This window comes from Schistocerca cancellata, chromosome 4 (assembly GCF_023864275.1).
Source record: "Schistocerca cancellata isolate TAMUIC-IGC-003103 chromosome 4, iqSchCanc2.1, whole genome shotgun sequence".
Classification (NCBI taxonomy): Eukaryota; Metazoa; Arthropoda; class Insecta; order Orthoptera; family Acrididae; genus Schistocerca; species Schistocerca cancellata.
The window spans coordinates 715,671,981-715,690,952 of record NC_064629.1 but is presented as its reverse complement, the minus strand read 5'-3'; the positions used below and the strand labels follow the sequence as shown (position 1 = coordinate 715,690,952).

At 37.3% G+C, this 18,972-nt stretch overlaps 3 protein-coding genes across 4 annotated transcripts in view; all 3 read right to left on the bottom strand.

The window, feature by feature from the left end:
• Window positions 1-18,972, bottom strand: part of LOC126183729 (uncharacterized) — a 345,488-nt gene that overhangs the window by 297,488 nt on the left and 29,028 nt on the right. The window lies entirely within an intron of this gene.
• Window positions 1-18,972, bottom strand: part of LOC126183728 (uncharacterized) — a 192,103-nt gene that overhangs the window by 144,427 nt on the left and 28,704 nt on the right. The gene's annotated exons all lie outside the window — the stretch shown is intronic.
• The window catches only part of LOC126183727 (uncharacterized), a 40,476-nt gene continuing 28,720 nt past the window's right edge, over window positions 7,217-18,972 (bottom strand). For both annotated transcript variants that reach the window (XM_049925927.1, XM_049925928.1), the window contains exon 3: window positions 7,217-10,758. In XM_049925927.1, coding sequence (XP_049781884.1) covers window positions 7,883-10,732 — 2,850 coding nt within the window. In that variant the 5' untranslated portion in view covers window positions 10,733-10,758 and the 3' untranslated portion in view covers window positions 7,217-7,882. The remainder of the gene's footprint in view (window positions 10,759-18,972) is intronic.

Genomic DNA, 18,972 nt, shown 5'->3' with positions numbered 1-18,972 from the left:
GCAACAGATCATTCCAGGGAGTTTGGAAGGCACAAACAATAATTGCCTAAGCCATCAGGAAATGGTATGATTATTAGATAAAATGTGTTGAGACATAGAATTACTGTAAAATTAGAACACACACAGCACTCAGTTAGGGAATGTTGGTCATAATGTACCACAGATAGTACCATTTGAAGATGATCTTGATATACCAGAGAGTGGTTTAGAGGCTTCCTAAAATGTTACATAATACATCTATGATGATAAAAGGAAGGAAAGAAGATTATGATAAATTGTTCCATTGATGATGTTGTCAATGGAAATGACATACAAGCTCAGATTGTGGAATATAGGGAAGGAAATTGTTCCTGACATCCTGAAAGCAACCAGCCCATCGTTTTTCCTTTTAGGGAAATCACCTAAGACTGGATGGCCAGACAAGGATTTGAGCCACCATCCTACCAAATATGAGTCCAGGTGCCTTGCCACTACATCATATTGCTTGATCTATGTAGTATACAACTTTTAATCCCATATCAGTAATCCCATTTGTGAAATGGGGGAAAGACACCTTGTTTTTTTCACAAAGTATTGTAAAGTATGATACATCAAATGCATAAGTATTCACCTTCTTGATACACAGTTTATATAACAGTCATTATTCTTATAATCATTCAAAAAGAGAACTGATGCTTTTGATAATGAAATATTAAATGTGACTGTATCTCTTTGGAAGTAATTTTGGTCATATTGATACTGTACACATATCTTTGTAACAAGAAAGATTGATGTATTCCAAAATCTCTGAACTGTGGCTTCCTGTATCACTGCACTTGTTGATTTGTGTGCAGAACTGTAGAACAAGTTCTTGAGTACATACTCTATGGTCAAGTCTTGAGCCTGGGGCAGTGCAATGAAGATAGAATGAGATACAAGCAGCCATGACAAGCTGTACTGCATACTGATTTCTGTAATTTACTTCATGGGAAATGGTTTTGTTGATTTTATGTGGAAGAAATTGACATTCATTAAACATCTAAAGTGAAAACAGAGTTTTGTACCATACAATAATTTCACAGTACTTATATCAAAGACAGCAACCCATTCCTCTCTTCGGAAGCAAGGTAATCGATCTATACAACCCACCAAAGTAGAATTCTACATCAACAACACAAAATTTAAGTAACTTTTATTGTTTTTAACATCCACCGTTTTTAGAAGCCTGTCTTGCAAATATTTGTTGGTCATTAGACAACTGAAGCCACTAGAGCAAGGGGGTGGGTTAAGGGCTCTGACACTGAATGGCTGCAAAATAACAATCTGAAACTTCCATCTGCTGCCACATCTTATGACAAACATCTGAGAACAACTCTACTGAAATGTCAACAGCCAAATTGAAGGTGATCAGAATTCCTTTTGGAGTGTGCTCTTGCACTCAGTTAAGAGACAAATCAAACTGCTGTATTTTTCTCTGGACATTGTGAACACACAGCAATCTAACTTATTTAGGCATTCATCAGAAACGTTCATAATCCAACTTACTTATGTATTCATCAAAAATGTGGTGGCGCAGGAGGAAAAAAACACTTTAAGCATTCTTGAATTGTCTGGACTACCTCATCAGACTTATGCACTAACTCAGAAACACACAGGTTAAAAGAGCTTATTGTTTGGACAGGCAACTGAACACTTGCTGAGAAATGACCACAGTGGAAGCTAAATGATAGGTAACACTGAAAGCATTCAAAGATGATATTCCTTAAAATCAGCATTCTGTTATCCAAAACTTATTGCATATAATTTTTACACATCATAGTTTGAATTTTCATTTACTGTTGCACTAGACATTTTGTCATTCACTGCCAGAGAGCAGCACGTATGAATGTTCGCACAGTATTATATGTCCCATTTTACTACTCCTCAAAAGCTACATTTCTCTTGGTCAACACAACAGTTGAATGCAGCAGTGTTCCACAAGGACAAAGCTGGCAGACTTTTGTGATGGAACAGGAATTTATCAAACAACACAGCAGTAACAGAATCCTGATTTGATGCCTGCTGTGGATTGCAGTCCCACGTAGATTTCAGCCAGTGAGCTATTGCTTTGTAAACTCAACATGGTGGTTATTCATAAGTAATGACCAAGGATGTTGCCAACATAAATTCAAGGATTACAGCTAAGTTTTCTCATCACAACACCTAAACAAGAAGTCCAACAACAGTGTTTTGCATTTGACATTTTTACTACAAAATAAGAGATCAAAAGATAACTAAAATCTGTCAGTAAATAGCGTAGAGCTGGATTTTAATAATGTTCAGCTAATGCAGTTCTTCAAAACTGATAATTCTCAAATTAAAACAAAATTTGTAAAAGACATACAATCTCAAAATATTTCTGAACTTCATCCACTTCTAAACTAAAAGACATTAGAACACACTTCCACAATTCTGATTAAGTCTACATGCTGATTTCCAGTATGACAGAGAGACAAAATAAGTTCAAAGTGAATGTTCAATCAGCATGAAGTTGATAATATGCAAGGAAACATAATCTACATTGATATTATTTCTGTATTTTTCTAGTGTGGTTGTGTGGGTTTCAGTTCCTCTAGAAATTAATTTATTATTAATTATCAACACTGTCAAGAAGTAAATGTATTGAGGAGTAAGTGTAAGAATTCCTCTTGTCTCAGCATGATGTGCAACTGTCTATTTCACACAATATTCTCATTCGTCACTTCTGCTAAATAAATGTTTTACTGAGTAACTGCATTGCTCCAAAACACTACATTTATGTTCTGTCTAATATGGTTAAGTTTGGGACACTGATTAAATATGTGTCATCTGCCAACTCCTGTTTCCCATATAGTGAACTGTTCTTTTCGCATTCTCCAGTTAATCATCATATTATGGTACACAGCAGAATGTTTGGTTATTGTGTACTAAGTGCCAAATAACGTAGAAGTTTAGCAACTCACTAAGATATTTCCAAGTGCTATTGTACACCTTAAATAACTGTATAATCATGTAGTTCAAGATGACGTCTACTGAAGTTATAAGTAGTAATTGAGTCAATAAAAGATACAGTTCTGCTGTGAAAAAAGGAATCTGTGGGAACTGTAATATTGAAATTGTGTAACTAAACAAAGACCTTTCAAGTCTAAAAAAAAATCGTGTATGTTCCAAGCCATGACAATTTGCAACTAACAAATAAAAACTAAGTTGAAGAAATTCCATCATGTTCCAAACGATAAAACACGGTAATTGCAGAATGATAATCTGGAGAGTTATGAGTAACTGAAGGAAAGTGTCCAACAGGTAACAAACTTAGCAAATGGCATTATGTTCACAGATATAAACAGGTACAATGTACTGACAACAAATAGTGATGGTTACAATAAGGATGACAGACTTCGTAAATAGTGTGTGAATAGAAGAACAAACCAGTCCACAAAAGAATAATACAACTGAAATCAATATATGGCGCCTAACAGTAGTGAAGTTGTAGAATCATATGGAAAAAAGAGAATTAGCGAGGTCAACAAACCAAGTAAACAATGTGAATTTAATGGCAACTTACTTGGAAATCAACAATGAAGTGCAATGTACTTTAGTTAGCTTATAAAAATGGAAGAAAGCTAGGTGATGGTGTACAAAGCTTGAACCATAACATCCAAGTTAGCAGTGTGGTGGAGCCAGGTGTGAGAATGAAAAACATCATAGTGGACATAGATTTAGATGCACAATGTTGCATGACCATGATTTTGTTGTTAGTATAACAGGTACAAATGAAGTGGCATGTAGTGAAGCCAATATTTGTATTGGAGGTCTGACTAAGTTTCTAGAACAAAACAAACACAAAAATACCATTGTTGCTACAGTTCCACATCTTCATGATTTAGCACACAAATTGTGTGTTAAGAAAGAAATAAGAAAAACAGTTGCAAGAACTAAGTTATTATGATCAAGATATGAAAAATGTTTGATTCTTGATATTGATACTTAGATACTTGCATGCACACTGAACATGGATTACATTTGAACTATGAGAGTAAACTTTTTTTTGTGTGTGAAAAATTACAAAGATTGATTACAGAAAAGATTGAACTGAGTAGTTTAATATGTGAAAATAGTTCAACAGCGAGTGAACTTTTTTAGTGCAAATCAGCCTTCAGTGTGCACACAAAAAAGCAAAACACCACAGACAGAACTAAAAATGATGAAAAATTTAAAATAATGTTCCAGAATATCCAGTACACCACAAAGTAAATAGAACAAGTTGATGAATTTCTAGGAGAGAGTAAACCTTACTTATATATTGTGAATCAACCTGGATGCAAGATGAAAGAGATTCATAGTTTTAACTTCAATAATTACAAATCTGTGAGTAAGATGTACAAGGGTGGTGGTGCAGGCACGATGCTAGAAATAACAACCAGTGTGAAAACACTGATCACATTCGTGAACTCACTGTGGAGATGTCCTTTGAATCACCAGCAATAAAAATAAAGACAGGCAAAATCAACTTCATAATCGTAAGCCTATATAGATCACCAAATAGTGGTGTAGATGACTTACAACTATTAACAAACAAAAAGCAGATTATAATAATAGGAGATGTCAACATAGACTCTTTAAACTATAATGTAAATTATCTTTGGTATGCTGACTTGTTACATGGCTACAGCCATATCCATATAAATTTGTTACCAATGATAATAACACCTGACCCACAATCTGCACTAACTGTGTTGTAACTTGAGGAGGACATTGCACGCAGAGACTGGTACAAGATAAACAAATCAGCTGATATTAATGAAAAGTACAGCCAGTTCTATGAAATTTTTTTACCACAGTTTTAATTAGACGTGTCTAGTAATAAACAAACTAGGGAAATCAAAGTACACAAAGAATCTTAAAATTGAGCCAGAAATCCACAAATAAAAGGAAAATACGAAAGACCTATATGTGCTGTTCATAGATACGAAATACCAGTACTTTCTAACAAGGTACATAAACACCAGAAAACATACAAGAAATCCCTGGAGATTCTAGAAGCACAATATTATGCTGAACAGATAAGTGACTCCAGCAATGTTAATGAAACAGCTTAGAATATAGTAAGCAAAGAATGTGAAAATAAAGAGAATCCAAGATGCAGTAATATAGCACTAGAAGGAAATTGGTGAGTGAGCGAAAGACAGTGTGCGAGGCCTTCATAAAACATTTTGATAAGAGAAGTAAAGAAGAAACTGAACCACACTACAAATAAACTCAGTAAAAATGAGTAATTCAAATAACTAGGAGCATGGGCTTCAAAAAGGAAGATCCACAAAGACCACAGTAGCAACTTTTATTCATGAACTGTTAAACAGACTGGACAAAGGAAACAAAGTCATTGTGACTTTCCTTGATTTGTCTAAGGCTTTCAATTCTATGAATGTTGCAGTACAATTATCCAAATTAGAAACTTATGGCCTAAGAGGAGTAGCACTAAAGTACTTCAGTCTGTGTCAGCAAGATACAAGACCATGTACTAAACTGTCGCAACAATGAAAGTAAAAATCTTAACAGTAAAATCAGCATACAAAACTCTTAACTGCGGAATTCCCCAATGAAGTATTCTTGGACGATTTTTGTTTATTGTATATATTAATGACATAAGCTGAAAACCTCAAAACTAGTGAATTATGATGATAACACAGCATTTATTAGCTGGGGTCGTACTGAGCAGCTAGCGTCATAAAGCAATAAAGAGAACTCTGTACTGATCATGGAATATCCAACAATAAGCAAACTTACATCGAATAAGGACAAGACCGTTGTAATGAAGTTCTAGTTAAATTATAACCAATTTCATACTGAATCACTTTCTCCTGTTGAAACATCTGTTAAATATAAGTTTTTCGGCGTTGTGATTGACAAACATCTTACATGGACTTACACAAGTGTACTGTGATTAATTCGCTTGCATTTGCAATATGGGATTGAAATTTGGGGAGGAGCCCTCAAAGTGTACATGAGCAGGAAATTCAGACTTTGAAATAGATCAGTTATGATAATTCCCAACATAAGTAAATGTGAATTATGTAGAGACTACTTTAAAAATTATAATTTACTGACTGTTCATTCACTGTATGTTCTTAAGACAATTATGTTTATACAAGAGAATGATTAACTGAATGTAATGGATAGAGACATCCATAATTGGATAGTGTTATGCATCAAATGACCAAGTATGATTTTGTATTTTTTCAGATTTTTGCATCCAGTCGTGTGTTAAGGTGTAAACTATACACAAAAAAATTGTTTGACATCAGTGTGGTCGATTTTTTGACAGGAAGTTAATCTGAACTAAGTACCGAACACTTCACCTCAACTATTAAATTTTGCATCAGTTGGCTAACTGCACAATCCTATGGTTTTATTTTGCATCCGATGGCTATGGGGCAAATGAGCACTGCTTGGTCACATGATGCATTGATGTTTTGCCTGCAGTAAATGTATCAAAATAAGAAATTTCTGTTGTTAGCTGAGGCACGTCGTCGTCCCCCTCCTCCTCCTCCTCCTCCTCCTCACCACCATCTCAGCCTTTTCCCACGACATGTGGGCTCGGAGTTGCTTTGCTGCATCCTACTCTTCCATAAATGCCTATCCAGTGCTTCTCCTCTGAGCCATCCTTTCTCCCGTAGGTCCCCTGTTACCTTGTTTTTCCATCTCAGTTTCAGTCTTCCTCTTTTCCTTGATCCTTCGATTCCCAGGTCTTCTCCCTAAATAGTACTCCCCTCTTCTCTGCACATGTCCATACCATCTTAGCCTACTTTCTTGGATCTTCTTCCCTATTGGCCCCACTTTCACTGTTTCCCTGATGTACTCATTTTTATCTATTCTTTTGCATCACCCCACTCATCCATCCACCTTGACATTCTCATTTCTGCCAGTTCCGTCTTTTTCTCTTGGGCTTTTGTAATTGGCCAAGTTTCTGCACCATACAGCACCACAGGCCTCACCACAGACTTGTAAAGCTTTCCTTTCATTCTGCAGCTAACCTTCTTATCATAGTACTCCACTCAGTTTCCTCCAGTTCATCCATCCACTATTTATCCTGTGTTGTATTTCAGCCTCCTGTCTACATTTTAAATTTCTAGAACCTTTGTGAAAGTCAAAGCTTTTACTATAATTTCATTTCTAAAAAAATTGTAAAGATTTTATTTAAGTTAAATGTGTGCAATAATTTTGTAGGTTGTAATAGGTATCAAGTACTGATATATTCAAATAAGGCATACAAATATTCAGAATCAATGTTAGTAGCAATGTTCATGTGTCAGTACAATACATACATCTTCAAATTCACTATAATGTATTATTTGTTGTCATAATGTTTTAATTTATAGAAATTTTTTAATTGCATTAGAAAGAATACAGTATTTTCTCACACTGTTAGCATAGCAGATTTATGTTTTGCACATCATGATCCACTACTCCTTTTCACAGCTAGATAATTATTATGTGACATGGGTTAAAGGTCAGAGAGGGGAATGTATTAGGTTATTCACAGACTGCCTTAGAAACACAGACTGTCCACTTGAAACTGTCACAGAATTCTTTATGTCCATTTACAATGTTATCTTTTTCTGCACAACATACACAAACTGGCTTCTTATATATTTCACGGCAGTCTCCTCAAATTTATGAACTCATTTTGTGGGAAGCATCCCACAACTGTCTTCTGCTCTGATGTGTTGAACTCTTCAACAACCCCTGGTCACCATCATGACTCAAGCTGAGGGATGCTATATTCTTCTGAACACTATGACGTAGTTCTTTGCTGTTATGATGAGAGGATTTCTGCAAACATCTTTTTCTGCTTCAAGAGAATGTTCACAAAAAGTAAGTACATTTAAAATGATGGTATACGCTGCACATGCCAGACACCATCCTCATAAGTTCTTACGTCATAAACTACATTCGTCTCCTCATGTCCACGATATCTTATTAGTCGTACAGTGCATATCAAAGCTTGGACATGGATGATGTCTGGGTCCCGATATAGGCGGTAGTCAGGCCCTGCAAAGCCTGGACCAGAATGCTGCCCTTCAAAGAGCCATGCATAACCATTACTCCGAGCACCAGTATTCTTTTTGGCATCTCCAACGTTTTCTCCATTTCTGTTATCACCCTCCTTGGTGGCACCAGCATCCCCATTGTCTTCATTACTGTGGTCTTGAGTAGATTCAGCAGTGTTGTCCCCAACACCATCTTCATTTCTGTTGCCACCGTAACCCATGTCACCATCAATGTCCTGATTTCCATTGCATGCAGTATTGTTGACTCCATGAGTGTCATCTCTACAGTCAACAACAGGACCAATACTGGCTGCATTACTAGCAGCATCCTCAGCAATGACATTCCCAGTGCTGTCGTTGTAATGTTCATACTGTGCCTCTAATCCCAGATCTTCCTTATGTGATACACTTCCTGTGTGGTTAATTAGATCTGAGACCTCATCAATGTTACACTCAACCTCAACCATATTTTCATATCTATCTGTCTCATCCCCTTCAGGACCAAATCCAGCAGCATCAGATTCTGTCCCATTTTGCGAGTACTGTTTTTCAGACAACTCTGATTCACTGTCACTTTCTGAGGTTTCAACTTCTTCCTTTATTTCAATCTCTTCCATAGAGAGACAGACGGAGTCAAAAGTATTCTGTTCACCATCTTGTTCTCGTTCTGCACTCCCACACATTAAATTACTCTTGGAGCTGGAACACCCTGTTCTATCATCCACTCCATCATTTACATTATTCTGATCAGAAACTACAGTATCCACTTCATGTAGGTCCAGGATTTCTTTTGCGCCTCCAGTGGGTGAAGAACTAGTACTAACAAATGTCCCAGCAGCTGACACCATGATTATGGGCTCAACTGATGACGACGTTGCACCATATTCTGATGCTGACTTTGAGACATTGTCTTCTGTTATACATGTTATTGTGCTGGTACTCTCTTTTGTGTTTGCTTCCAGTTGGGCTGTTTCTCTGATACTTGCTTCAATATGTGCATTATCAGTGCTACCTACTGGTGATGGTGTGTCGTTTGTCTCTTCAGTGAGAGAAGTGCTGTGTGATGTGCTTATGCAGGTCTCAGCAGGCGACAATATGTGTCTGGATTTCGTTGTTAATGTTGTGGCATCACACTGAGGTGCAGACTCAGATATACTACCTCCTTCTACACTGGCTTCTGTATTGGTCTTCTCTTTTATGCTTGCTTCTAGATGGAATCTTCCCATTAAATTCCCATTTGATTGCGTGCCTGCTGCTGCTGGCTGTACTGCATCACCATTGGATAGTGAAACCACATTTAATTCTGCAGACAGTCTACTTTTTAATGCATTCATAATATTAATGCTATATAGTAAACACCCAATAGGTGAATGGCATGTGCAGCTGGACACCAAGTGAGAAACGCCAGCTACCATATGCTCAAAATTATGGTCACTTAATGTACCACCAACTCTATTAGCACATTTCTGCAGATGTGCTGCCACATCCTGAAGTAAACGTGCAAACAAATCAACAGTTTTTCGAAAAGTGTCACCCAACTGTAACTGAGGAGGCGCTGATGCTGACCGTCGACGCAAGTTTGGGTGCATTTCTGAATGTGTAAGTGCATGTGCAGGTTGTGAAGCTGCACTGTCTCTCATCTGCAAAGGTGCTGTGGCTACAGAACATGAAGTTGGTGTGACTGACCTCCTACTACTGTGGCTGTTAATAATCTCTCTGTTTCTGGATGACTGGCCATCTTTAAATACTTCACTCGTCATCTTGAGAGTTGTGATAGTTTCAGAGCTTGTACTGCTGTGCTCTGTAGTTAGTGGTCTGCCTCCATACTGATAATCAGCATCTTTTACTTTGCTGTGAGAAGCACCCACAACAGTTTTTCTTTTTTGGGTACGACTGGCTGATCTATTTACATCACTATTTCTGATGCTCTTCTCCATATGTTTGTTATGTTTTGCCTTCAAGCCATCACTTGCAACTCTTATTTCATTTCCACTGTTGTTATCTTTTCCTACACAACATGTACAAACTGGCTTCTTATATATTTTACGGCGTTCTCGGCGAAATTCTGAACTCATTTTGTGGGAAGCATCCCACAACTGTCTTCTGCTCTGATGGGTCGAACTCTCCAACAACCCCTGGTCATCATCATGACTCAAGCTGAGCGATGCTACATTCTTCTGATCACTATTATGTAGTTCTTTGCCGTCATGATGAGTAGATTTCTGCAAACATCTTTCACTGCTTCGAGAGTCCATGCTTCCTGTTGTCGAGCTCTCTTGATTTTCTGTGCTGCAACCATTTGAACTCTTAGTAGTTATTTTGACATCTCTGACAGAGTAATTACTGACGCATTTCTTTTTATTGCGATTTGCAACTTTAGCCTGTATACGCTTCTCCACATCAAATGGCTCTAGCACCACTGACACTGTTTTATTTAGAACATTTGCAAGCTGGTCATGTTCGGATTCTTCCTGGTAGTTAGTCGCTGCCTTCTTACTGCTACATGTAACATCAGAATGCCTTCTTTTCCTGCTGTTTTTGGTCAATTCTAAAAAACTTCTGTTAGAATTTGTATTATCATGCTGTGCACTTTGACTGATGTCTGATGCACATCCTCTTGATTCATTCGTACTCTTGAGTGAACAGCTTTCCCCTCTGCCTCTGCTACTAGATCTGGTTTTCATGCTGGCTATTCACTCTCCGGCAGATACTGTAAAGGCAAATTAAATACCAGATTACCATGTGAGCCAGAAGCACTATTAACAAACAAATCTTAAAACAACTGCAACATATTTCAGTTAAAAAAAAAGAAATAAATAATAATAAACCCTCATGGAATATGCACAAAATGCCAGGAATTTTTACAATCAAAAAGATGTCACATTCATCACAACCAACCAAGTTTAACAGAACCATGAAATTGTCAAACTAATAAATAGTGATTCAGAAAAACTCTGCAACGCCCCCCCCCCCCCCCCCCGCATGCCTTTTCACTTTTCAGTGTATTTGTAATACTCCTGTACTCTGATCAGTAAGAAACATGGAGTGATAGTTCACATATGTACATACACAGGGTGTCCCAAGAGGAATGGTCAATAGTCAGGGAAACGAAAGGAACAATCGTTTGTAGCACAAAGTTGCATATGTACATATGCCCTATTCCAAATGGTTTCGTAGATAGCACACATTTAATGTGTACTGTTATTTATTTTGTATATTATTCAATACATTGTCAAGGTTAAACATGCACATGCACAACAGTTAGTAATAAAAACAATATTTGATTTAAAAGTATCAACTGAAAAATAACATTTTTAACACATTCACCTCTATTTACCGTACATGTCTGTTTACAGCTGTTGTACAATTCACAATAAATATTTGGATAGTGCACCAACTTCAATGAATTTGTGCATTTTTAGGAAAATGGATTATTTTGTTTGTCCGAGTGCCTCTACACATTGAGAGCATCAATGTCCACGATTAAGACCACGCAGTTCATCTTCCATATTCATCATTTGTTTGTTCTCCTCCAACTTCATCCAAGCCCATAAACAAAACTCTAATGTTGCAAGGTCTGGTGACCTTGGTGGCCAGTTAATTCTTCTACCTCTACCAGTTCCGCTATTCAGGTAAGTGTGGTTGGGATGTTCCCTAACATGTCAGGAGGGGCCCCCATCATGCTGGAAGTACACTGCAGTCCATGTGGCTTAAGGAACAAAGGAATCAAATTTCCAAAAAATGCAAGTAATTCTGTCCCATAATTCACTCTTCTAAAATGACTGGACCTATCAACAGGTTACCAGTCATGCCACATCAAGCACTGATTAAAAAATAAAGCTGGATATTGGTTTCCGCAGTAGCATATGGATTTTCCTGTGAACATCAATGATTATTATGCATGTTGTTGATTCCATAGCACATAAATGTGGCTTCACCAGTGAACAGTATTAATGGTCAGTTGATATTTAACCAGTAACTAAATTCAAGTTGTGTGGCACTGAACGAATGTGAAGAATGTGGACATAAGTTTTCCACATCTAATTTCACCAAATGAGTGTTTGTGGGTCACAGATACGTGCAAAAAGCTGTCATGTGCTGGCAGTAGGACTACACTGCACCATTTCAACAATGTGTTGCTGTTCCTGCACAGGTTGTTGAACTACATGGTCAGAAGAATAATTACTGGAAGAATACCTGTTTCACGCAATACGGTGAAAACTCTCTACAATCAGGAATGTGACTGGTTAGAAAGTGCTGCCTGTACTCTTCAACAGTAGCAGGAGCACTACCAATGCAAATGTCATAAATGTACACCGTATCTGCATATTCTTCTTGTAGCCATGTCAGTGAAGCAAAATTAGGCAAAAAAATTGTGCAGTCACAATTTTTTGTACAGTAGTAGGAGGAAGTGACATGAACAACGTCCCAAAAATTGTGACCAGTGTGGTGTGAGTGTGGGGATGAAGGGGCGTTTAAAGGTCACGTTTTCATGGTTCTCTTGAATATCTCAAAAATTGCAATTTCTAGCAAAAATATTTCCCAGTATGAATTTAAACTACATTAAATTTCCTACATGAAAGGTATTCATTTTTTCTCTAGGACTGATAATTACCACATTACAGGGGATGGAAAAATAGCAATTATTAAAAACAGTGTCTTAACTACATACAATTATATTAAGGGATAATCTGTGATACGAGGGTGTGATGAATTGAAGGGCTGCGCAGAGAGGGAGGGGGGGAGGGGAGAGGGGGAGTATGGGGGCTGGAGGGTGAATGCATGATGGATGAGGCAGGTCACCAGATCGTGGTCATGCACTTCCCTCCTTTCTAGGTCTGCCAACTGAACAGCGAGTGGACGAGTCCCAACTCTCTATCTCTCTATCCCACTATGTCACTACATGGAATACAGATATGACTCTCTAATAATAGTAACACAAGAAATATATATGGGCAGACTGTATGTAAATCTCTGCATACTGTTCTACACTGCTACAGGGAAATTGATTCTTTTTCACCCTCTATGACACTGTAGCATTCTGCAGGCAAAGGCAACAACCCCACCCAAGCACGGCTTGCTTTTCAGTTTACAGACGGACTATACCTCCCCCAGCATTTCCACTATGTGATCAAAAGTATCCTGACACCTGGCTGAAAATGACTTACAAGTTCATGGCACCCTTCATCAGTAATGCTGGAATTCAATATGGTGTTGACCCATCCTTAGCCTTGATGACAGCTTCCACTCCTGCAGGCGTATGTTGAATCAGGTGCTAGAAGGTTTCTTGGGGAATGGCAGCCCATTCTTCACAGAGTGCTGCACTAAGGAGAGGTATTGATGTCAGTTGGTGAGGCCCGGCACAAAGTCAGCATTCCAAAACATCGCAAAGGTGTTCTATAGGATTCAGGTCAAGACTCTGCGCAGGCTAGTCCATTACAGGGATGTTATTCTCATGTAACCACTTTGCCACAGGCCGTGCATTATGATCAGGTGCTCAATCCTGTTGAAAGATGCAATCGCCTTAACAGAATTGCAAGAAGGTGCTTAAAACATCATTGTAGGCATGTGCTGTGATAGTGCCATGCAAAACAACAATGGGTGCAAGCCTCCCTCCATGAAAAACATGACCACACCATAACACCACTGCCTCCGAATTTTATTGTTGGCACTACAGATGCTGGCGGATGGATGTTCACTGGGCATTCACCATACCCACACCCTGCCATCGGATCGCTATAGTATGTACCACGATTTGTCACTCCACACAATGTTTTTCCACTGTTCAGTCATCCAGTGTTTATGCTCCTTACACCAAGCGAGGCATTGTTTGGCATTTACTGCCATGATGTGTGGCTTATGAGCAGTCATTCGATTATGAAATCCAAGTTTTCTTACCTCCTGCCTAACTGTCGTAGTACTTCCAGTGGATCCAGGTGCAGTTTGTGTGATGGTCTGAATAGATGTCTGCCTATTACACATTACAACACTCTTCAACTGTTGGCGGTCTCTGTCAGTCAACAGACAAGGTCGGCCTGTACGCTTTTGTGCTGCATGCATCTCTTCATATTTCCACTTCACTATCACATCAGAAACAGTGGACCTAGGGATGTTTAGGAGTGTGGAAATCTCTTGTACAGACATATGACAAGTGACACCCAATCAACTGACCACGTTTGAAGTCAGTGAGATCCGCGGAGTGTCCCATTCTGCTCTCTCACAATGTCTAATGATTACTGAGGTCATTGATATGGAGTACCTGGCAGCACAATGCACCTAATATGAAAAATGTATGTTTTTGGGTTGTCCGGATACTTTTGATCATGTAGTGCATATGAGCAGGCAAAATAACTTCACTGGGCCCATGTTTATAGAGTTATTTTCAGTTTTATTACACGAGTATTTATTTGCAATTGTTAAGTGAGCTATTATGTCAAAAAGGTCCACAGCTAGAGCTATCAACTGTGTACACATCAAAGAACCTATCCTAGCTGTAGCATGCTGGCAATGTGTGTTTGACAATGTTGATTTAATTGTTTCTGCTATCAATGAGGAAGACTTTTCAGAGCATGAGGAGTATCAAATGCACCCCCTCAGCCTCGGCTCTTCTAGCATCTGATGAGGCCCAGAGGCTCAAACTGCCTCCTTCTGCAACACAAGTATGTCACCTGAATGTTATGGAACTTCAGAGATTTCAACACAAGTCAAGCAATGCATTATGGCACATTACTGTCCTAAATTTGAATGTAACTCCTTTTCCATCAGAGATATGGACACCCACCCTGCAAGATATACTGTGGATATATGGTAAGTGGCTCCAGTCACTGCAGCCCACTCTATTACAAGTGCTAGATATACCAGTAACACACAAAGTTGAGGGAAGTGCAGTAACTTTCTGGTCAATCATTAATTCACCAGCAAGTGGCTACAACATAGTTACACAACTTTAGAATATGTTGCCAACAACAAGCAGTAGCAAGATACCACATTTACCAACCCAGTCTCTTTCCCACTAGCACCACATATGCCAATGACAACATCATACTTACAAATGAAGCATTTCTCAGCCACTGTTTATAGGAATCCATTTTACATAAAAGCTCACTTAACAACTGCAATTAAGTACTCACTCAATGAACTGAAAATACCTCCACTATATAAACACAACATCAGTGAAGTTACTTTGTCTACTTACATAAGGGAACCACAGATGAAACACTGGGGAGGTACAGTCTGTCTGTAAACTGAAAAGCAAGCAGTGCTGGTGGTGAAGGAAGTCACTTTTCTCAGAAGAATCCAGCTTCTCGTAGCCATAATACACAACTTCATACAAACTCAGTAAGGTGTGATAATGGCATCTTTGTTGCCGTAAAGGCTTTCTTGACTAACATCAGCTCACCATGTCTAATCTAAAGGCTAATTAACACCCATGAATGATACAGAGTGCATTTAAAGAAAACCTGATTTGCATCCCCATAGTGTCACTACTAGCGCCACTCTTATGCGACTGGCACAAAATTGCAAACAAACATCACCGTTCAAAAGTAGAAACATGCCTAACAACTTTTGTTTATTTCACACAACCCCTTGCTGGTGTTGCATTTTTTTCTGTCAGTGTATTTATTATATGCTGATTTTAACATTAACCTGAAACTGAAAACGAAGAAAAAATAATAAGATGTACCTGAAAATGAAGAAAAAGGAATAACCTGATAACTGAAAATAGAGAAATAAGAAAACTTTTAAGCAGTTTTATCTGAAAACTATTTTATTCAGACCTTACTAGAAAAACAGAGGTGTTATCTTCCCTGTTTCACATATACTGAAAATTGTGTTACTAAAGGCTATACATGTAAACTTAGGTTTTTCAGATCATGACACACTACTGACACTAATAAATTCTTCTATACTGCAAGTAGTAAAAAATAAAAAGTGGAAATGTAAAAGGCGCTTCAACAAAGAAAAGATGAATATTCTCATACAAATGTTAGCAAAGGAAACATGGGGAAATATAGTTTCAAAACCAACAACCAATAACTCATTCTATGCATTTTTCTCATACTTTTGTGTCACAGTTGTGATGCATTTTCCACAAAAGGAAGAAAAACCCTTACAAAAATCAATGTTGAACAAAGGAAAAATATGCAGTGGATATCATTTACTATCACAGTATCTAGTGAAACTAAAAAACATCTCAATCACCTCAAAAAAGACAACTTCACAGAATATGATAAGACATACAAGAAAATTCGTGGGAAAGTGATTAAAGAAAAGACAATGCACAGTGATGGAGTAGTTCATGACCTGGACCTCACAATACAAAATAAACAAATTCAGAGCATAACTGTAACCTAATTTTTAAGTGTGCATGCTGACAAAAATTTAGACTGTTCATGGCATTGCACCAATGCAATCCTCCTGTAGGAGAAGCTCAACTGTAGATTCATCCCTTCTGTATCCAGTGGCTCAGTACAAAAAAATTGTTACATTTTTGTGATAACGAACAGTGCATCCCTATATCCCAGATGTTACAAACCAAGATTTAGGTACTGAACAGTTAGTTACTGCAACACAATTAAACAATATATAGTGCTTACAAGATGCACTGAAAAGATTAAAAACAAATACAAACAATAATAACAGAAGTATGTGTGCCAAACAGGGAAATTGAAATACACACACAGGCAATATATTGGTAACAGTTGTGACAAAAAATAATTACAACAGTTGCAGAAGAAGCTGAGAGACAACAAATAAATTCTGTAAATTATAATCTAACTTCAGCTGCACTATAAACACCTCTGTGCAGAAAGTCAAGAGAATGTATTCAAGTAATAAACAAAGGAATATAAAAAATGAGTTGTGATGCTTGGTGACATCCACACCATGAGAAATCTGAAAAAATAAATGAATATAATACATCATATATGGCTATAGGAATGATGAAATTGAGTGCACCTTTGACTGAAATAACAAAAAACACTAAACTCACTCAGAGAATTATCTAAGAATGATACTTTCATAATCATGGGTGCAAGTAATGATGAATACTGAAAGGAGGGTAGGCATACTACACAGTGCTTTTCTACACTACTTGATCTTAAAGTGCCCAACATCACTAGTACTAGCATGCCTCACAGATAGGACCTGCAGGATGAATCAGTCATGAATTTGGAGCTTCCAAAAAAAGGTCTATCATAATATAACATTCTTTGAACTTTCCATTTCAGGAGAACTGTTTATGAAACACAGACACACAACAACACTGGGAAGTCATACATTGGCAAAATACTAACAAAATTAATACACACAGATAACCTCATTGAAATAAAAACAACCAGTTTCGACAAAAACCACATTGCGATCAGGCTGAGCAAACCTGAAACACCGAACTCCAAAATTGTTTGTGTTGAAAGTTGTGCAACTACCAAAAAACACAGAAATATAACAGAAGAGACATTTTTAGGTGACAAAACAAAAATGATAGATACAGATACAGAAAAAAAAGATCCACAGGGAGGAAAAAAATTAACCAGAAACATCTGAAGGAAGCTTCTTTCATATGCTTAGGTGAACATTGATAAAGGACTGTATTGTTGCCAGTTTACACGATCCTCCTCATTCTGTACAATATCCTTTGAGCATGGTGAGATACGCATTTTTGTTAGAAGTAACACGAGACACTGCTGTTTAAAATCCTGGGAAAGGAAAACAAAACTTCAAAATGTATACTAAAGAAATAACTTCACTAAAAACAACTACAATTTGCCTGTACAGAACCCCAAATGTGATCTTAGCTTATATTCCTACAGAAACTAAGACAGTGCATTCAATAAGCTTAAAGATAATAAGAAAAATCTAATGGTGTGTGATGATTAATTGAACTTCCAGGAAAACTCAAACAAAAAAATTATAATTGCAGAAAATAATTCCAGGCTAGAACAATAAATACAGGGTTTTGTGCCCATAATGGACAGTGTAATGTTTTCTATACCACAAACCACAATGCAAACAGAATTAACCACAGAAGAATGAATTCTAAGTGAAAAAATATAGATATCTTCAGACAACTGTTAGCTGAGGAAACATGGAATGTAGTATATCAGCATGGCAGAACATGTCAAAAGTCTGACAAATCTGTGGAAATACGTAGTAACTACTATAAAACTGCATTCCCACTGAAGGAACACAGGATATGGTCTAATAATAAAAACAAGTCTAGCTGCAATTAATCTTTCACGGAAAAAAAGAAAATCTATATTGTATTAAGGACACTGTGGATGTGTGATGAATTTCATGCTTACTGCAGAAAATACAAGTAATATTTTAATAGTTGTTACAGAAGCAAAAATGAAGGAAAATGACCTTTACATGCCACAAGACAAAAGCTACATCAAAAGTTGTGAAACAGCAGACAGGTAATGTCACTAACAGAAATGCCAATCTCAAGCTATGTCAAGATGAAGAGAAAATAACTGATACAAAGAATATTGCAAATATCGTCAACAACTATTAATAAACATATGTAGGCAACTAATCAGTAAGATTAACCCAAGTAACCAAAATGCAACAGCAACATCATTCAAGATCAACAACACTGCTACCTCATTACATCTGTACCAAATGAATAAAGAAGAAATTTTTATTGTAATAAAAACTTTAAAAACGAAATTAATGATCATCTAGAGTTGATAGTATACCTGATAAAATAATAAAAAGATGTAGTGGAATCACTGTAAAACCATTGACACATTTATGCAATAGTTTACTGACATCAAGGTCTTCTCTTCCTATCAAAAAAATGTAAAACTGAAACTAATATTTAAAAAAAGGAAAAACAGCGGAAGTTGTCAATTACAGGGCAATTGCCCTATTGTCCTGCTTCTCAAATTTTTTTGAGTAGGTCTTCCACAACAGACTGGCA